The 21,607-nt window shown below is 44.6% G+C and overlaps 1 protein-coding gene across 5 annotated transcripts in view; it reads left to right on the top strand.

The window, feature by feature from the left end:
* Positions 1 to 21,607, top strand: part of GTF3C2 (general transcription factor IIIC subunit 2) — a 906,867-nt gene that overhangs the window by 100,967 nt on the left and 784,293 nt on the right. For 3 of the 5 annotated variants that reach the window (XM_085613288.1, XM_085613285.1, XM_085613286.1), the window contains one exon: positions 16,454 to 16,551. In XM_085613288.1, the coding sequence (XP_085469414.1) occupies positions 16,454 to 16,551 (98 nt within the window). The remainder of the gene's footprint in view (positions 1 to 16,453; positions 16,552 to 21,607) is intronic. The other 2 variants (XM_085613289.1, XM_085613287.1) reach the window with 1 other exon arrangement.

Raw genomic sequence — 21,607 nt, 5'->3', positions numbered from 1 at the left:
GCTGAGACCCGCAGCCCTCGCGAGTAACGTGGAACCGGAACTCCTGGTCACCGTACACTTTTGCAAGTGCATTGACTTCTTGACGTCTCTTGAAGTAGTGCTTGGGGTAACTTCTAGCCCCCACCTCGAGCAGAGATTCCACCGAAGATTTTTGGCCTAGTCACCCCGAGTGAGCCGTGGGCCGCCATTTTGTGATTCCTCTCGAGGTCCCTTCGCGATCCCTGGTCCATCGACTGGTGGGTCCCTGTGAAGGTAACTTTGATTTTCCTTGGGCTTCCCTGGTTGGACCTTGCTGGTCTGCACCGAAGCATCTTTCTCCTTGGGTTGCTGTTGCCAAGGCTTGTTGTGTCCAATCTGGGTACCGACGCTGCAGCACTCGACATCCTTCATGGGACAGCTCGAATCCAGCTCCTGGTTCGTCCTCGACGCCTTCTGGTCCTCGTGGCTGAAGAGTCCAGCTTCACCTTCTTCACCTGAAATCACCCGACATCGGTGGGCATTTGCCTATCGTGCCCCTGGTCAATGGCTAGTGACCCAGACTCTGTCCCCTCTGCTTTCAGGTTCTTCTCGACTTCAATCCAGGCTTGGATCTCTTCGGACACTTCGCATCTTCCCAGCAGCAGCACTTCTATGCCAGCTCCTATTGAAAACGACGACGCGACCCGACACTATTTAACACCTATGCACCCGGCTTCCCTGGGTGAGGTAACTCAAATGCTCCGGTGCTCCTGTGGGTGTTGACCCTAGAACTTCTTAAGTCCAAAAGGGTTTGGTCCTAGCTCATCTCGAAGTGTCCCTAATCTTTAAAAATCTAACTGCGACTTTCCCCATAGAAGCCAATGGGAGCTCGCGGCTGTGTTCTCACACTGCCCAGTGGGTCCCCTGTGTCACTACCTTGGGTGGTTCCTTGGGGTCCCAGCGATTCTACAGGCTCTAGGCCTCGTGTCTAGTTAAGTCGTAGTTCTTAAACCACTATTTTAGTATATGGTTTGGCTGGCCCCTAGGGCCTGACGTGTATTTGTGCTAGTTTACTGTAATATTTGAAGTGTAACTTATGTGTTTGGACCTCTAGCCTCATAAAGAGACTAGTAGGGTGTGTGTAGAAATAAATGCATATATATATATCTGGTGTGGTTGCCTTTCATTTGGTCATTCAAGAGTCTGGTAAAACAAGCTGCTTTACATTCCTTCAAGACTTAGCCTGAAGGCTGCTCTCCATAGCTACCACTTGGATAGCTTTCAATAAAGTTTGTCTTTCACCTATCATCAATAAGGGGTTGTTTGGACTGGTGCAAGGTGCCCACTATAACTAGTGGACAGCATATACCAGGCCAACTTCTCACACTCTGAACCAACGGTCTGTGTCTAGACCTTTGCTGCCACTGGTTCCTGTTATCCTTCAACCAGTGATGGACATCTTCCTCTCTCCATCATCGATCAAATCTGCTCCTGCGAGAATCCAGAAGAAATACAAACCTGGTGATCAGGATCCCCTAGTTCTAAAATCAGATCCTCCACCGGACTCCGTAATCATCGCAGCAGCGAAGAAAACGCATGCGGTCTCCTCTTCTTCCGCAGTTCCTCCAGACAAGGAGAGTAGAGCCCAAGATTCGTGGGGGAGAAAAGCATGTGGTTCAGCGGCAGCCTCTTCAAAAGTGTCTAGTGCTGCAGCACTGTTGGGCCTTTATGACAGATCTTTATGGGATTCCCTGGAGCATTTTAAAGAAAAACTGCCAAAAGAGGATCGCCAGGATTTTGCTGTGATTCTCCAGGAAGGGGTGCTGGTAGCAAATCAAGTAATCAGTACAGCAGCGGATGGGGCTTCTCTGGCTGCGCATTCATGTGCGCAAGGAGGTCTTCCTGGTTACGTTTAACGGCTTTGAATCCTGAAGTCCAGCAACACATCATAAATCTACCTTTCTCTGGCAGCTCTCTTTTTAGCACCCACACCGACGAGGAAATGGCCAGGATAGAGGCCGAGCTGGACACGCTCCAGGCAGTAGGCTTGGAAAAGAAAATAGAATTCAAGCGCCGATACAGGCCGTACAGCTACAAAAACTACCATCGGAAGGTTCAAACCCCTCAATGGTCTCAGAGGCAATTTCAACAATCCAAATCGCATTACCAAGGCTGTAGATCCTCCAGAGGCAGAGGAGGACACCAACAGCAATCCTTCATCGCAGCCAAAACCTCAGGGAGCAATGATTTTCTGCTTCCTCTAGCGCCGTTGCCCACTCCAGTGGGAGGAAGTATCTCAAGTCATGTAGCAGAGTGGCGCAACATAAACAAAGATCAGTGGGTGCTCAATATACTGAGCAATGGATTTGCACTACGTTTCTGCGCACCGCCAAAGAACATTCCTCCAGTAAGATCACACCCTCACCATATAAAATTACTATGTCAGGAGGTTTTGATCCTTCTGAAAAATGTGGCCATAGAAAAGGTTCCTCCTGCTCAACGAGGAAAAGAATGTCTACTCCAGGTATTTCCTTGTGCCAAAAAAAGACCAAACGCACACATTCAGACCTATCCTGGATCTTCGATCTCTGAATAAGGTCATCCAGAAGGAGAAGTTTCGTATGTGGGCGCTACATCAAATATATCCTCACCTGCAGAAAGGGGATTGGATGTGTTGGATAGACCTCCAAGATGCGTACTTTCACATCCCGATTGCTCCACCTCATTGCAAGTTCCTGAGATTTATGGTAGGCGCCAAACATGACCTGTTCAGAGTCTTACTGTTCGGCCTCAAATTTGCGCCGAGAGTATTCATAAAATTCATGGTAGTGGTGGCCGCAGCTTTACATCGTCAAGGCCTGTTTGTAAATCAGTATCTGGACGATTGGCTGTTGAAGGGTTCGCCCCCCCCAAATGGTGAGGAACCACTATCGGATCTGCCTAAATCTGCTGCACCGCGTGGGCCTTCATGTGAACATGGAAAAATTGGTCCATCAGCCCACTCAAACTCTCCCTTATCTGGGTGCCACCATAGACTCCAGTGTAGAAAAAAGTGTTTCCTTTGGAGGAGAGACTGTTATCAATTAAGCAGAAGTGCAATACTCTTCTTTAAACGCATCAGTACGACAAGTGGCATCACTACTGGGGTCGATGGCCTCTTCCATTTTTCTCATCCCCAACTCCAGAATGAGACCACTACAGCAGGATCTGGAGGACCAATGGGACCAATCCTCGGGACATTGGGAGGATCGAATTCTCCTTTCCCATTCAGCGAAAACGTCCATTGTCTGGTGGACTCAGCTGAAAAATCTCCTAGTGGGAGTCACGTTCCATCAACCTCTCCCAAAACAATCCCTGATCACGGACGCCTCTCTTCAAGGATGGGGGGCGCCCTTGGGTTGCCTACATACTCAGGGCAGGTGGTCTTGCAACGAGCAAACCTATCATATAAACATGTTAGAACTGTGGGCAGTTCATCTAGCCCTCAAGGCATTCCATCCATCGATTCAGTCTGAGTCGATACTAATACTAACGGACAATGCAACCACCGTGTATTACTTAACCCCTTCAGCGCGGCGCGGATTACCGCGCTTTGCTGAGGGGTTGGTGCGCGGGCGGGGCCATGACGGAGCGGTTCTGTCATCCGCACAGCGCAACCGACGCGCATGACGGAACCGCTCCGTCACACGCATCGAAGGGGTTAAAAATAAACAAGGTGGAACACGTCTTCGCCCACTGTCACTGGAATCCCAAGCGATTTGGCACTGGCACCTGGCCATGAATCTCTCAATCACAGCGGTGCATCTGCCAGGAGAACAGAACGTGCAGGCCAGTGCTTAATTTGTGCTGGTGCTTTCTGGTGCTGAATTTTTCTCCCATGCACATAGTTGGTGCACTGGAATTCCTTTAAAACGCCCCTCGGAGCGAGGCTTGTGCAGATGCATGTTCATATTTGGTGCATAAGAGTGTACTTGCTTTGGCGCGCGCTGATGCGTGGTCTTCAGGGTGGATGTGTTGTGTCATGCGCAGTTTAATCTGCACGTACGATGAACTGGGAACTTAATTTATGTGGTGCCAGTCAGCAGTCTTCGCTTGCCAGTGCCAACAAAGCTGCAAGGTTAGGCGAGTAGTGCGTGCGCCATGCGGTATATAACACACAACTGTTATCCATTAGGCAACGGAGTGAAAAAATAGTCCTTTGCTGTGGGACACGGTAGATAAATTCCGGTGCGGCCTCACCCGAAGGAAACTGCCCAGTAACTGCATGCCTCAGGAGCCCATGCAAGGCCTTGCAGGATTATAGCAAAATACGGGAAGCAGCTGAGGGTGGGCCGAAACTGAAAGAGAAAAAATGTCCTCCTGCCATTCAGCGTATTCGTACCTCGCTTATACCTGTCCAAGTACTCTCTCGTCCCTTAACATCCGTCCTCTCCTTTCCGCAGTGGCCGCCGTTGCAGCCACAAGCATCTTAAAGAACACCTCCCATCCCTGCCTCTGTGACTGTGCCCCACCGCTACCTCCGACAGTGCCCCACTCTGCACATGATCAAGCTTCTTTCGAAGTGAAGCGCGTTGTGAATAAACACGGTGGTGAATACTTACTTTCCTGAGAGCGTGCATAATTTTGCCTTTTCAAGTGGGATTTCTACAGCCGGTTTGCTTCGCCGGAGAGCACGCCACTCTCCATGGGTCTGCAGGAGTCCGGAAGGAGCGTTGTTAAAGTTGGATATATATATATATATATATTGACGCTCCAAAATTCTCTAATAGTAAAGAATAAAGCTCTCACGGGTAGCGTGTCAACGGGACTTTATTCCCAGAACAGACGCGTTTCGGCGATCTGCCTTCCTCGATATATATATATATATATATATATATATATATATATATATATATATATATATATATATATATATATATATATATATTTTCATATCAACTCGTAATATAACTCCCTTTTGGGAATCACGGGCGCAGACCTCTTGAAGTGCCAAACAGTTTTATTAATTTATTTCCCCATCGATGTCAAGACGCGTTTCGGACGTCCAAGCGGCCTTGATCACCTGACCACGCGCTTGGGCAGACCCATTTTTAAAGTGCAAGTGCTTGTAAATTTTTAACAAACATAGAAGACATACTTATTGTCAGTCAAATACAATGTAAATAAATTACGATAATACATAGTCATTTTAGCAAATGCATAAACTGTGTTACATTGTAACTGGAGATTCAGGGCCCAAATGCCAATAGTTATACAGAAAAATTATTTTGCATACATCTCTTTCCTAGGTGTCCTTTGACAGTATGTCATATGTTATATTATTTTTAAAGTGCTCACCATACTATGATAAAAAACATCATGTAAATAAATTTCATACTCCCACAGTAGTCCAACTCTAAGTTCAAATAAATAATCTATTAAAGTGCGTTAATGCGACAGTACTAGATGGACATAAAGTGACTGGTGCTACTTGGTGCAAAAAACCGTCCAACTCCAAGTTCAGATACATAGTCTATTAAAGTGCATTAATGCGACAGTACTTGATGGACATAAAGTGACTGGTGCAAAAAAGGCAATCATTCGGCAGAAGATGCCGCTCATTGGTGGAGACAAATAGTAAATGATACGGGCAGTCCAAATATGGTAGTTGGAGATATATGTATCTGTATCTTCATATGTGTTTTTGGGGTCCCCGCACATGGGCGGGAATATTCATGTGCTTATGATTTTGATGAGGATACCCCTGGAAGAGAACTAGGATTACAGGTAAGTAACTTATCCTTCTTTAGCCTGATTGGAGATTATGGGTTCGCACAGAGAGGACGTGGAACTTCCAGATAAGCCGGTAGACATGGTTTTGTTAGAGCTAGACTCGTTTGTTGTCGGGGAATCCAAGGCAAGAGTACACTGAACTTGAGTAGTGGGATAGAGAGTGGCAGTGCTCATACTCATAAGCTGACCCACAGGAGACCTAGTTTGAGTTAGATGTTTGAACCCGCCACTTTAGCCTACGGGGCTTGTTATGCTAGGGGTGGTTGTTTGCCGACGGGAAGGGGAGAAGGGAGGTACGTACTGCCTTTCAAGTCAGTCTATCTCACCAAGTCTTTGACTGAAGGGAGCTGCCGACCAAAATTGCATCCATTCATGTTAGATCTCCTTTGCCTCCCAGGCTTAGCGAAGCACCTGGTCTCTATCCCTGTAATTTAAAAACTTAATGATAAGAGGTCTAAGGTAAGCTCCAGAGATAGGTCGAGGTGCCAGAGATCTATTACCTCTTTCTATCATGAAAGACAAGAAGAAATGTTCAACCCAAAAGAGCGTAAAAAGCTGTTTTTCCACATAATAAACTCGCCCCATCGCAGTAGTTTCAGGGATTCAAGGATTCCAAGTATGCATACATTGTTCCTTTGGGATCTAGCTTCCAAATCTTCATTCATCATTTGCACTTTGCTCAGTTCTTCTTTCACCTCCTCTAGAGTTTTAGCCTGTTGGGTGTGCACATCTTCTACATCAGAAATACGCTGTTCGGCATCCGTCAACAGAGTCTGCTGTTTATCTATGCAATTATTCATGGTGTCCATATGTCTGGTCAAGAGATCTACTGTGTGTCAATAGCCGAGAGGCTTGTTTACATCTCCAGAAGGGTTGACTTATAAACGTTTATTTTCAAACATGAGACACTTGTTTGGCGTCCGTTTTATGCACTGTATGACCAGCAAAGGCTGGATATTAATTTGAAGTTAACGCTGATTATTAAGGGCTAATAATCCTGCTGATAATCCTGCCAAACAGGTCTGCATGAGATGCAGTGTTGCGGGCACTGGTGAAAGCGTGGAAAACGGCGCTCAGCAATAATGTCCAGTGACAAACAAGAGCACACCGTAGCAATGTAGGATTCTGTGTAATTTCGCCCCTTCCGCATTCGTGGTGTACATACACAAGTGTTTATTACCAGGGAGCTGGAATGGGTGGGCAGAGTCAAAGAGGGCGTGACCTAGAGTATAGTGGTACAAGGGCCTCTGACTGCAGCTCTCCCTACAAAGCAGGCCGTATATATCAGGGCGCGTTACACCCACAGTTTGAAGGCTCGTCACTACTACTGGAGAATACTTGCACAAATAGGCCGCAGTCAGGCCACAAGGCCACATGTGCGCTGGCGGGCACCCCTGGCTTTCCCTGGCTCGTCCTAAAACCTAATGCGGTTGCGCGGATGCCTCGATGGCCCCTGCCAGGTGCAGCACACACACCACCCCGGTAGGCGGGGGCCCCGGTCAGCGCCGCATCACAGGAGTAGGGAGCTCTGGGCGGTGATTGGGCAAGTGCCTGCCATACACAGGCAGTTTTCCTTCGGCTCATACCCAACAAGTGCCGGGGCGAACACCGACTACGTCCGCTTCAAACTAGGTGCTGGCCAACATTTTCCATCCCATAACTAGGCAATGTCAGGTGCCGGTAAGGGATAAATTGCCGGCGATTTACTCTAACCCGCGGAGCCGAGTTTGTGCCCCGCCATCTTAGAGCAGCCCCAGGTCACACCCCTGCTTGGCTTCTTTTTTGCCCAAGTCTTGTATTTGGCAGTACTCAATTGATTGCTTCAAGTCCGAAGCCCTGCCAGATTGAATTGTGTTCTGCAGAAAAGTACACTGAGTGTGTGTTAGATTACTTTTATCAGTTGATTGAACATGTTTCACAATGCCTCATTTGAGAACATGCACAGTACCGCCAACATATTTATTTCCATTTCCACACTCAATTGTGTATATTGCAAAGGTACTAAGACAATTCATGAACTGTTAGCGCATCATTCTTTCCTTTCTTCTCGCTATTATTTAAGTATTTTTATCGCATTCCTTGAACGCATTTCAATCAATCAGGACTTGTAAAGCGTGGCTAGGCACCTTTGAGGTTATCCAGGTGCTGCAAACTCTGCGGCAGAGGGAGGATTCATTTGAACAGTCAGGTCCTGAGTCCCTTCCTGAATTCCAGCAAAGAGGGTGAGGTTCGAGAGTGAAGAGGGAGGTCGGTTGAGCACTGGGCAGCGAGGTACGAGAGTGTCCTCCACTGTTGCTTCAGCGGTTGCGAGGGAGGTGGAGCGCAGGTGTCAGGAGGGTTGGTGGAAGTTCAGGCGGTGCTTGATGTATGCTGGTCCTTGGCTTTGTAGGGCTTAGTATGTGTCGACCAGCATCTTGAATTGACAGTGACTACACGAAAAGAAGCCATTAAGAAGAGGGGTAGCCAGGTTCTCATTTGGGTTCCTTTGTTCTCGAAATAGGTAATGCAAAAAATGTACCTTAAACTTGGTAACTTGTCATTTATCATAGCAGGATAATGATAATGGGGTACGTTTAAATACTCACTCTCAGTTAACACATGGCAATGTTTATTGATGATTTACAAAATGTCGGCGCAATGCATCCCTACATAATCCACACATCCACTTACACAAACAGTTCGCTAATAGCTAGAACATGACAGTTGTGTCCTGAGCAGCGCAAGGCTCATCAAGACCTCAGCCAGTTAGACAAAGTGACGCAGGGTAGGTAGAGGGTCAGATGACTTGCACCATGTCTCCTGTTTGGCCAGATGGTCCCATTGACTCCATCCTTCTCCCTTTGGAATGAACCTGCAGAGAAAACTTAGCTTAAGCATGCAATACATTGACACTTACTGTCTTGTGTCGGGCCTGTTTACAATCCGTCCCAGGGATGACCCTGTGAGAGTAAACCCACAATTGCAGATGCATACTCTTGTAAGGAAAGGCCAGAAGGGCCCAAGTAATAGGGTGGGTTGTGCTATATAAAAACATCATACAATTGCACTACATAATATTAAGTGCTGTTTGAAAACTGGAGAGGCTGCAAAGCATCAGAAACAAATGCCCATTTCAAATGCTAAATACTTAAACCATTATTGTTTAATTTTGAAGCAGGTATTTACACACTATGGATGAGGACTTCTATTTCCTTGCTCTCTACATTTAGCTATACATTTAACTAGGGCTTAAGACAGTCCTTGATATTGCTTTAGTTCCGGACTGTTCCTTTTACACATGGGGCAGCACATTTTCAAAACTTTCCCGTGGTTCCAGACACATAGAAGGCCAGAGCCAAATTGAAACTAATGCCCCTACCTCTTACAGCAGCCCAGACTCCAGCCTTCGGTACTAGTGAAAGCATGATACAACAGCAGCAGGCAGGATGCCTGCTCTCATAAAAACTACGGGCTTGGCATGCCAGTACCCCAGTTTCTTTAAGAGGTATTGGGCCACAAATCGGCAGCTGGCCAGTTTCAGTTGTGATTAACACCAAGTCTTCAGGCATGGCAGCAGCCCAGATCCCCAGAATCATTACAACCGAAGAGCCTACACACTGGCAATGAAACAGAAATCCATTGCTCTTGACTCTGCAAACTACAGGCCCTGTCAGCAGGCTGAATTCCACTGCCATTTACTGTTCTAATAATGTTAATACAGTTAGATGTCCTCCCAACCTTCACACTCAATGTACAGATAGGGTGCCTTTTAGAAATGGTTAAGATGGGTGGGTGCTCCTTCTTTCTAAGTGGTTACCTGCTGTTAAAAACTCTAAAATTCACAGAAATCCGAAATATATTTTTTTCTAATTCCTCTGAAAAATTCTAAATATTTCAAGAGCAAATAATGTCCAAACACAAGTTGTTTTTATTTAGTTCTCCAATTATACTATTTTAATTGGTTGAAAGTAAGTAGTTCTTTGTTAGATGGGCAGTTCTCCAGCATTCATATAGATTATCTATTGAAAGTGAAAGTAGCACTCTTTCTTCAGATAGGTGACGTTTCGGAAAGATGGAGAGATTAAAGGGTGAATTAAATCTTTCTTTGCGTCAGTCAACAGAGTGTGAAACAGTCTCTTCCTTGCTTTTCCAGATACTTTTATTGCAGTTTTCATAATGGCCTTACATACATTTTACTTGATATTAGCACACTTCTATGTGATTGGTGTACAATATATATTTTTTTATTCCGAATAGTAAGAAACTCTTGTTGGAGTGATAGGAGGAGATCTTCCCATATACAATACAATCTGCTCATTGGGGACTGGTTAAGTCTCCAGTCTTCAATGTGGTCCGGGGTTTCCCCCAGCACTTATCTAACCGAGTGCCCCCCACAAATCCTGTCTTGTTATTAGCGATAAAATCAGCAAGGTGCATCAGGTGTTTTTTATATAATGCTACCCTATCTTAATTTAGACAGTGATATGACTAAATTCATACCCAAAATACCATCATCGGTTGATCCAAAGGAAAGCATTTTTATGTTTTTTCCACAACAATCTACCTTTGCAAAGATCGCGTCTTTCTAATCGTTATTTAAAGTTCTACATTGATAAGGCAAATACCTTTTGCAAGTCTGATCAACTGTTTATTTCGTATGGAAACTCTAACCAAGGGTACCATTTGTCATAACAAGGCATAGCACACTGGATCACATGTATGTCAGTCACAGAGTATTGGCACATTCAATGAGGTGCGTTGCTGTGCAGCTGCAATATTCACTGATGTGCCTTTTCTGGACATACGTAAAACAGCCACTTAGTCTTTAACACTCACCTTGGCCAAGCATTACTATTTGGATTTCTTGTTCAAAGCTGTGTTTGCGTTGGGATGTCTGTACTGTACAGTTTATTTCATTACGGTAAGCCTAGTTTCTGCCTATGAATTTTACCTGCTGCGGTAATCGTAATTCAAGCATGTGACTCTATAAAAGATCCAGTGCTGGGAAAGATAAAATTACTTGCATGTACACACAGTTCTCCAAGCGTTGATATTTTTGATTGATTCATAGCTGCCCACCCCTCATCTATGTTCATGAGGCCACTTTTAACTTGATGATGCAATCTACAGAATTCAGACAGTTGATGCCTCTGGGAAGTGTTGTAACTCCTAACTTCTCACCTGATTGGCAGGATTTGAGTTTACCTCTGCCGAGTAAGGTCTGAACAGATCTTTAAGAAGTTAAAAACTTGAATCTTTGCTCAAACCGAAGCTCCTACCTGTGAGGACTAGTGCCGGGATACTCCTTGGAGCATCTGCGCCCTTTATAAATACTGTTTTATCATCGTCATCATAGAAGGAGGTGACTTGGCTGCTTGCAGTCTGTAACTATTTCCAGTTGGTATTCAGTGTCAGTTGATGTATTTGAATTCTGCTCTGTTAACATTGTCTATCAAGAGCTCTCTGCCTGACGTCGGGGAATATTTCAAGTTTATGAATTTATAAAAGATCCCAGTGATGGAGAATTGTATGTACAGATAAGTAACTTCTTTTCACTACATCAGATTGACATTTTCAGACAAACCCTCCTTATTTTTCCAAATACAAGACAATTTTGTTTTCTTTTATTAAAAAACTAAAATCCTTAATACCCCCTGTTCCCAATAAGTTTGCAATTGTTTCATAGTAACACCTTACTAAATTCCGGCTTCTCATTTAGTGTCTTCATGATTCCACCCTCAAATACCATATAACTAATTTGACCAAGTACTCATATCTGGTACCCGCACAAATGGACAGAGCTAGGACTCTCATACCTATGTCATGATTTTATAATAGAGAAGCTCACCATATGCCAGTAGTAGTCAACAAATCTTCGAGACTCCTACTGTATACCAGGCTGCCTTTCAGAAGCCAAGCCTGGCCACAACATGCTAGGAATAACACAATCCTGTAGGAACATAATGCTGACATAAGGAAAGTAAGTCCACTTTACTGCAGAGTAGACTACTATGGGGAAAAGGTAGGTGGTTGCCTGTTGACATTGTGTTGCAGCTACCTTACCGCCTGGGCAACACAATAAAACTCACACACACACTTTCTCAAGGCTCAACCACATGCTCACTCACTGTTCTTTTTCCTTGCTCCCTACCTCAAACACTTCCGGCCCACAAATGAACATATTGATCCAATCATGCTGTAAAACCCAAACACTGCTATCACCTCTTCCGCCTTCCTTCAAGTTGGTGAGGCCCAGGATTGCTGTAACAGGTGTCTGTATTTTCCAGACTCCAGAGCAGGCTACGATATCAGAATAGGGTCAGTGATTGTCAGACTTTCTGACCCTTGGAGGACAGGGTGGGTGGGGCAGGATCTCCCCCACCCCCAATATGCCTCCTTATGTGGCTGTAAGGGATTTTGCCACTTCATTCATCTGTAGACGTTTTGTATGCTAACAAGCATAATACCTAGAGTCTAGTGGGACTTTCCAGTTTTCTTGGGGGAAGATTGGGTTGAACTCTCTAGTATGCCCACAGAAGGACGGAAAAGTGTTTTGCCCAAAGAGATGGGGGTGCAGGTGATGCCCCATGCCAGAAATGGCTGACATCCCACTTCTTTATTTGTAATATTTTGTGATGTCTTTCAGCCCCCCCAGGAAGAAAGATATAGGATAAACACCACTCAATTGCCTCCAAGATGGCTGATGGTAGAGAGAGGAGTTGTCCCCCAGCTTAATTGATCTGACAGCTTTCCAAATATTGTAATCCCCTTTGGGGTCCTCACCCTTCAGAAATCCTGATGGTATTTCCGAGTTTTGGGGAGCTAAGTCCTTTTGAATTGGAGGCAGCTCCCCCACCAGCAAATTATCCCTGGTGGTCTGTAGCTGAATCTTGCTTTCTAATAGTCAATCCCTGAGCACAAATTATTTGCAGGCAATGTCACTGGAGAGAAGTGTATCCTCTTTCCAGCGCTACCTTTCCTTTGTCTTCCGACCAAAGCTACAGGTCAAAATGCAGCAGCACTTTTCCATCTTTCTCCAGTAGCTTGTGAGTAATCCACCTGTTGACGTCGGCACGTGGTGCACGTGTTGTGTCTTAAGTTGAAAATCAATACCAGTTGTGGCAGCAGAAGTGCTTCCTCTGCCAGTCTACCCGAGGCATTTAGTAGGGAACCTTCTGGTGAGATTAAATTGTGCGTTGAGCCACCATCAAGGGAGTGAAACGCGGTTTACTGCTACAACATAGAAAGTTTCCTTTGGGAATTTCCATTTTAAATGTAAAAACACCTTATTTGAGCCCCTTACCTTATTACTTTGTCCTCCCTCACTACTGTGCATCATCTTAGGATTTATCAAAGTCAGAATGATTTTTGGTTGTTGAGGAGTGGAAGAGACAAACCTATTAAAGTAAAACGGGCTTTCCTTGTGTGTTGTCAACCTTAAATACAGAGGCACAAATGAGACCTCTAATTGCTATACGTGAACCTTTAGGCACATCTTATGGGACATTAAGGATTTGGGAAATAAGCCTCCATTTTCCCTGATAGTCTGAGTGTTGTCCCTGTGTTGTAGAAGTGTGACTGTTTGTCTGAAGTTCATAAAATAGGATGTTAATATTGACCTAGGCAGAAACGGAAATCCTTTCGACAATCATTGTTAAGTTCCAGCTGAGCAGAGTTTGCAATTGTTTGAAGAACCTTTCTGTAACAATGGAGGCTGAAGACTCTCCTCAAGTATTTAAAGTTATCTGGATCCACTGTTTTTTCTATGTGAAAAGGTATTGTAGTATTCATGTCATCTGAGGTACTACACCGCCAGTTTATGATGCATTGAGAAGCCTAGTAGTGAAGTGAGTGATGGCTGGCTAGCACTATTCGATTGCTTTTGCGTTGCAAATATGTACATGGATTAAAGAAATGTTTAAGCCCTTATTATTTCAGTGAAAATGATAATTTGTTGTGGGAACCACTGGAAGGTAGGTCGATAAGAATTGTTGCTAGAGATCTGTTAAGGAGGATGATGATGTGAAGCCAACTCACTGTGAGGCTGTTGATTTGTACATGAATAATTTTTAAATTTTTGTGCCTAAGTTACAGTGAGCCACCTTGAAGAAGATGTAGTTTGCCATCATAGCCAGAAGAGCTCTGGTTGTTGGACAGTGGCAGCGTGTCGGGGAAGGGGTTGGGGGGGGGGGGGACAGAAGATGCTGTCTGGATTGGTAATGGATATGATCTGGTGGTTAGATGTTGATTGTGATTCAGAAGCAGTGGTCACCAATGGAAGATCTGGTTATTCTTGAGAGGGGGTAAGCAGAAGTAATGAGGGTGGGGGCATGTAGAATGGAAAACAGGCTTGTGGAGGAATCCACATCAGGAAAGGAACAAGGAGGAGAAGGGGTAACACAGTGAGATTGTGCAAGGTAGGCTTTAAAGGTAACATATGGTGGGAAGGATAAGGTGTAGGCAGTAGGGTAGTTTACAACAGGAGTGGATCAGAAACCAGTTGGAATGCAGATGGGGCTGGGATCAAGTATAACAGTGGGTGCGAACTACAGATCTGTGGGGTAGTTACTCTGTGTGTAGGGGGTGCACCTGCTCCTGTCGAATATGTTGAGAATGCTGGTGGAGATACGCTCATTTGATTAGCTTTCAGCTAATTGTCAACGACACACAATCAAACATTGGTTTTGCTTCTCTTGAACAAAACAGCTGTTACTATGGAACTCTCTATTAAAACCTGTTTGTGTAGATAAGCAGGCGTATTCTAACAGCACATTCAGGACCTTTTTGGCCTCCTGACCAAGGTCTACTCTCTCACAAACCAACCATATAGAGCAGCATCAATGAGATGTAAAGATGATGGTACCCCCAAAATTCCTCACAAAGTCCAATTAATACCACTTATTCGTATACCTATAAACTGCACTTTGGAATTTAAGAGTCTCTGTTCCTGGATGGGAGCGTGGGCACCAAATGACTGAGACATTTTTGTACTATAGCATAGTCGAGAAGAAAAACCTTATTGATACCGTTAGGGTAGTCAAGGCCCTAATGCTTCAGAGAGGACTTCAGTCATTTAAGTTTATTCTATGTACACCAGGTTTGGAAATTGTTTATCCATACTTTCACATTTATAAGCGGTTAGTAACTTTTTCTTACTCAGTTACAAGTGTTAGGTGTTTCACTATTATTTAATGTAATGTAAATACAATTTAAATAGCGCAACTCATGCCCGGAGGCGTCTTGGCGCTGTGGAGGTCCTGCTAAAGGCAGTGGCAATGTCTGCGGCGGGTTGGACGAGTGCACAGGATGCTAAGTAGGGAGGTGGCTGTTTTTAGTGTCAGTGGCAGACTGTTCCAGAGTATCGCAGTAGCCCTGAACCCCTCCCCCCCCACATGGCCTTCCTGAAACGGGGGGAACGTCATGTTCCTGGTGGAGCCCGATTGCAGTTCTCTGACTGGTACATACCATTTAAGTCTCCTCTTGAAATGGTCTGGCCCGAATCCGTGCAGGGATTTATATGCCAGGCAGAGGGCTTTGAACGTATATCGTTGTCTAATTGGTAACCAGTGCAGTTTCCTAATGGCATCTTTGTCCGATTCATATTTGGGAATTTTAAGAGTGAAGCGAGCAGCAGTGTTTTGCAAAATCTGTAATCTTTTCAAAAGACCTGATGCAAGAGTGAGGTAGAGACTATTGCAGTAGTCAATCCTTGTGAGGACCAAGGCCATGGTTACTGTTTTTAAAATTTCTTGAGGCAGAAATGTTTTGTTTTTTAATTTTTTTTATGAGCCTTAGGGAGCAGAAAGAGGCAGAGGTAATTGTATTAACTTGGTCTTTGAATTTCAGTTCGCTGTTAACCAGGAATTCCAGGTTCTTTACTTTAGTTGAAGGTGTGGGCAGTGTGCCCAGCTCAGGAGGCCACCAGTCCAGTGTCCAAAGAGAGGGTTTGTTGCCAAAGATGATAACCTCGGTTTTTGATGCATTCAATTTCATGCAGTTGCAATCCATCCAGTTGCTCACCTTGCTCATGCATAAGCTGAAGGCCTCTCCCAGGTTGTTTTCACTGTTTGCTAGTGACACCACAATTTGTGTGTCATCCTCGTAAGATGCTAAAGTAAAGCCGGAGTCTTTGATAATTGATGGATGTGGCGTAACCTAGAGGTTGAACAGCGTTGGACTTAATGCCGATCCCTAGGGGACTCCACAGGGCAAGGAAAACTGTCAGGAAACGAAATTGTCCACTGTCACATTAGGTAGTCGGTTAGCCAAAAATGATTTCAGGAGTTCCAGGGCTGTGCCCCCAATTCCCAGGCCTCGCATACGGTCAGCCAGGATCTCATGACTGACCTATCAAAAGCAGCAGAGAGATCAAACAAGATCAGTGCGGCCGTCCCTCCTCTGTCAAGAATTTCTCATATATCTTCAGTTGGTACTACTATGGCTGACTCTGTGCTATGATTTTTTTTCTAAAACCTTTGTGTCCAGCTTCAGCATCTAGCTACAGAATTTCTGATGTACAATGAAGAAGTCTCCAATAATATTTCTTAATCTTGCTTTTGTTTCTTCATTTTTTTTTTTTTAAATTGAGTTGTTGACCTTGGACTTTCCCCTCAATTGTGCTAAGAGGATGTGACAGGAAATAATAGAGTGAATCAGCTGTTTTAGTTTAACAAATAATGCAAGATAATTGCTTTGAAATTTTAAACAGAGAAAAATCCAGGTTTTGTTTTTCTTGTTTTGAAAGCAGAACTTGAAGTTCCCACAGAAAGGAACAGCTCCAAATGGTCTTCCCAACACCGTCATGCTGCCTATTTGGAAGTGTTCCAGAGTAACCATGGAGCAGTAAGTAGGCCAGACTTTGTATTTAAGTCGATTCATGTAAAGTCTGGTGTGCACACAGAATAATGGAATAATTCATGGTATGAAGCCCCTAATCCGTTGTGATGGTATGGAAGTATAACCATGGGGAACTGTCCTGTGTGTATTATTGTCCTTGGTAACGAACAGCAATAATGAAATCACGAAGCTGCTAAACTGTAATAAGTTATTTCAGAAGGGGTTGAGAGTCAGTATTTTGCGTCACAAATATTTGAACTGTGTAGAGAAGTAACTCAAACTCAGCTGCAGAGTGTGTTCCACATGTGCCCGATGCATTAGGAAGTGGATTTATCCCAGATACTTTTCAGGCCTGTCACAAGGCTGGGAGCGCAGACTCTGCCCTACCCACCAGTGACATGGGAACTTTCTTCATTGGTCACTGAATTAGAACAATATATGCTCCACATATACAATGACTATATACAAGGCATTCTTGACAGTGCCGTGGTACGAATACCATTCCTAAGAATACACTACTGCCAGTGGCTCTCTGTCCAGTAAGAACACCTTCCTCAACTATAATGTACTTTTATAGGTTCAAGTTACTAATGTTATGTAATGGCCTAAAATGTTCTGAAAGTCGTCTTGGGCTATGGATATACCAATCTATTCTTCAACTTCACAGCATTTCTGAATGTTATAATGGTTCGGATAAGATGCGGTTATTCTCAGCATTTACAATACCCCAGTTTTTAGATCTGGGACTTGCTATCACAGTTTTCCAAACAGAACTATCTTCGCTACTATACTTGCTGTGGGCCCTTTGGTCATCAGTTTTCAAGCTTTAGCTTTTTTTTGACGGGCCTCTTTCTGCTATTGGCTTGATGCTTTATCAGTCATATCTTTGCTAGACCAGAGAAGTATTTCCTCTGGGCACGGAGGGTGGTCTTAACTTCTCTAATGCAGTGCTTGCTTTGAACTGAATTAGTGACTATTATACCACAAGAGGCCTCTCTGTCAGCTCCCTAACACTTTTTCCCTGTTTGTCTCCTCTTGCTGGCATCCTACAACTATCCCTAATCCTCAAATCTCTTGCTCTTCATTTCTATTGCCTGCCAACCCTCTGTTGCTCCCTCTTGCCACTCTGACTTTCTGCAGTGTGCTTCTTGGTACCCTGTCCAAAGGTCTCTCATGTGTTCCCTTCTAGCCCTCTTTCCCATGTGTATCACTCACCTGTTCCTGTGTTCTCCTCGTTCCCAGAGCTCACATCTCCCTCTCAGGTTTGTGGGTGTGTGAAAGGCTGTATGGGTGGATGTGTAAGTGGTAGGGTGGGTGTGTGTGAGTAGGTGTGTGGGTTTGCGAGTCAGTGTATGCGTTTTTTGAAATTAGGGTATGAATCTGAAGAAACCAGGGGCGGATGCCGCTAGTCTTAAAAACTATAGACCCATCTACCAGCTTCCCTTTATGGTGAAGGTGGTAGAGCAACACATCCTAACATCACTCTCGCCATTCCTAGAGAAACACCAGCTACTCCAGGGGCGTCAGGCAGGTGTCGGGGCCCACCACAGTACAGAGCTGGTGATGCTATCGGTAGTCGACGAACTCTGAATCTGTTGTACCTCTCGGCGGCATTTGACTCGGTCAACCATGCTCAGCTCCTAACCCGTATCACCGAACTGGGTATCTGTGGGACAGCATACCAGTGACTCAAGTCCTTCCTGTCTGGACGGTCCCAGAGGGTTCAGCTAGGGGAGCTAGTGTCCGTTAAAGGCGCTCTTACGTGTGGAGTCCCCCAGGGGTCAGCGCTGGCCTCGCTTCTTTTCAACATATACCTCCAGCGTTTCATAGCTGCCCTTGCACGCATGAATTGCCACGTTTTTAATTACACGGATGACATTCAGCTTATCCTCCAAATCGATAACACTCAACAGGCCTTCCTACAAGTACAAAATGTCCTGAGATACACTGTGAATTGGATGACTAATAACTCCTTGAAAGTCAATCCTGATAAGACAGAGGTCCTGGTCATCTCGTCCAAATCTAACCCCTGGAGTGACCTCTTTTGGCCCCAGGAGCTTGGGACCACCCCTATGCCAGCCACAGGCGTGAGAAGCCTAGGCACCAAGATTGATGCAGAGTTCTCTATGGCCAACCAAGTAGCCACCATCACCCGAACTTGTACAGGCCTTCTTAGACAGATGGGAAGACTTGCCCCCCTTCTCTCTCTCCAACGGCACTACAGATGATAATATCGGCCACCATCATATCGAGACTAGACTACGGGCCTACCTGAAAAATAAACTACAAGTGACCATGAACGATGCCGCCAAGTTGATCTTTAGGCTTCCCAGAAGGGCACATGCGACCCCGCTGCTGCATAAACTTCACTGGCTTCACATCAAGCAGAGGGCTAAGTTTAAGGGCTTCTGCATTGCTCATAAAGCAATTTACGGCCAGGCCCCAACATACATCAAGGAGCGTCTGGGGAACTACGTACTGGGCCAGAAACGTCGATCTTCCGAGAGCAGATTGCTGGCGGTCCCCCGATTTAAAACCGCATCCAAGGGAGGTAGAGCCTTCTCTGTTATGCTCCCGTAACTCTGGAACAATTTGCCCGACGGCCTCTGCAAGGAAAGCGCACACCTCTTTTTCCGGAAACACCTCAAAACGCTCCTGTTCAGGGAGGCCTTGGAGGCACGCCAATAATCCGCATATAGGTACCAGATAGACAGAGACTTGTTTGTGTTCACTCTCTCGAAGTGCTAAGAGACCCCTGGGTGATTATGCGCTATAGAAATGTCAGCTTACAACAATAACAATCTGCGGATCTCCTGCAAAGCACTGAGGTGGTGGCGTTAAGCGGTGGATTCATGGACCCTTGTACACTCAAAAAAACAACCCATTTTTGGACAATTTCTTGCGCATGAGGGGTCCCTAACAGACCCTTCCATCAGCCTCATGGGGTCAAGCTGCCTCTACCCTGACCCCATCTATCACTTTTCAATATTATTTTCCCCCGTGGGAACATAGTCCGATGTTCAAAATGGTGGCCGCAACTTTTCTCTCAGGTTGTGGCCATTCAATCATGCCATTGCTATTGATGCATAGCTCTGCGGATCTGCTGTGGTAGATCTAGGTCTATAGATAATTAATCTTTTAACTTTAATAACTCCAAAACTACTGAACAGATTTTCTCCAAATTACAAAAAACACTGTTTATGGACCAAGATCTTTCTACCAAATCTGGTTCCGTTCAGCGGTTCTTGCTGTAGTTGTCTAAAATCTCTATGAAAAATTAGATGACAGTTCATCCCAAACCTTTCCAGGCCGCAGCTGAAGTGCTGGGAAACTCATTTTCAAAAATTAAGTGAAGATTCGTCAAACGGCACCAGAGTTATTAACAAAACACGTCCGTCCTGTGGAAACCAGGTACTAACATATAATTATATTTATATATATCAAACAATCTCTATTTGGAGGTAGACACATCATTGATACATAGTTTGGTGGCACCTCCTCCAGTATATTGTCAGTATATTGACAGTACAGGTTTACGGCATTTTTCGAAGAGGGAAAAGAAAATCCCATTTTAAAAGGGTTTAAAGACCACAAAGTAGCACCTAGGTGCAGGTATGTGTCACAGTATCCTAAACAACTTAACATTCTCTCTCTAATAGAGCAAAATGCAGGGAACGATTGTCTCTTCGGTCATAGAGTAAAACAGCTAACAAAAAAAAAAGTCACTGAATTTTTAAGAAATCAGCAACTTCTCTGTCCCAGTAAACACTGTACTGCTAGTTTGCATCATAGCCTCAATTCTCTTTTACGGCTTGTGCTTAGAGGATCTTAGAACATTTCAGAGTTCAAACCCCTATTTTTTTTTTTTTTAAACAATTATAATTTTTTCAATTTTGAAGTTTTATCTGTTTTATTCAACTTCTTTAAGATACTCCTGCCTGTGCTATCACTTTTCATCTGATTTGAAGAGTTTTTCACTGAAAATGGCATATCTTTTTGTCAAAATGCCCTTCATGGGTAAAGAAAAAAAAAAGGCAGCAGCAGACCCCCATGCAGCCTGTGTAGTGTTTACCACCTGCACCTTAAGTAAGAGACTAAGTTCTATCGGAGAAGAAGAAACAGAAAAAGAGAGCAGAGACTAGACTCCCTCTTCTGAAAAGGCTCCCTCTCGTTTAAAAAAAAAAAGAAAAACCTCTCCCAGTGAGGTAAGTCTGAAGAGAGGAGGTGAAGAAAATGTGGCCCATGCCAGACACACTCCATTCCAGAGAACACCAGTCAATGCTGAAACCGTCGGCACTGACATGTTTGTCATTGAAGTTCGACTGCACCACTGACGATATCATCTTGGGAACAGACTCCTATGCTACTATCAACACCTGTAAATTCGACTACTGCTCCGAAGTCCCGCCCTGCGACGTCGAAACCTCAGCGCACAATGTGGTCAAAGTCCAGACCAAAACTTACGTTGTGATCTCCATGAAGAAAGTCATCATAGAGGAAGTCTACGTCAAGAGCATCTTCGGCATCTTTTTATTCCTTATACTCTCATGAGGCTATTCTCCTGGAGGAAACGATCCATTACTAGCTCCAAGGTCCTCAGTCCCTGCAGAGGACCCCGTTCAAAAACCTTTAATATTACCTCCAAGCCCTGCAGCATCTCAATTTCCTTAGACGCCACCATGTCCTCCCATAATGGTACCAATAGCAGCATTTATGTTTCCTGGTCGGTTTAGACCGCAAGCAATAACAGACTCCTCAGGTACCACCTTGATGTAGTCCTGACCGATCCAAGAGAAGATTGTGCTGGTCTTTCTCTCCTACAACTTCAACGTCACAATATATGGAATCCTATATCTCTTATACTCCAACGGGTTGTTCAATTAGAATTTTCCCTGTTGATGTACTTACTTTCCGAGATCTCTTCATAAGAGGGGCAACAAAATTCAACATCCAAATGGAAGCCCCACAAACAGCGTTATCTGTTATCATGGAGACACGGCAACCCATAGCCTCTTAGACCTTTTCTACCTCTGTTTCCTGGCTTTAAGTTATTAGCTGATGA

The sequence above is a fragment of the Triturus cristatus genome, chromosome 6 (genome assembly GCF_964204655.1).
Source record: "Triturus cristatus chromosome 6, aTriCri1.1, whole genome shotgun sequence".
NCBI lineage: Eukaryota > Metazoa > Chordata > Amphibia > Caudata > Salamandridae > Triturus > Triturus cristatus.
This window is presented reverse-complemented; position numbering and strand designations above follow the sequence as displayed.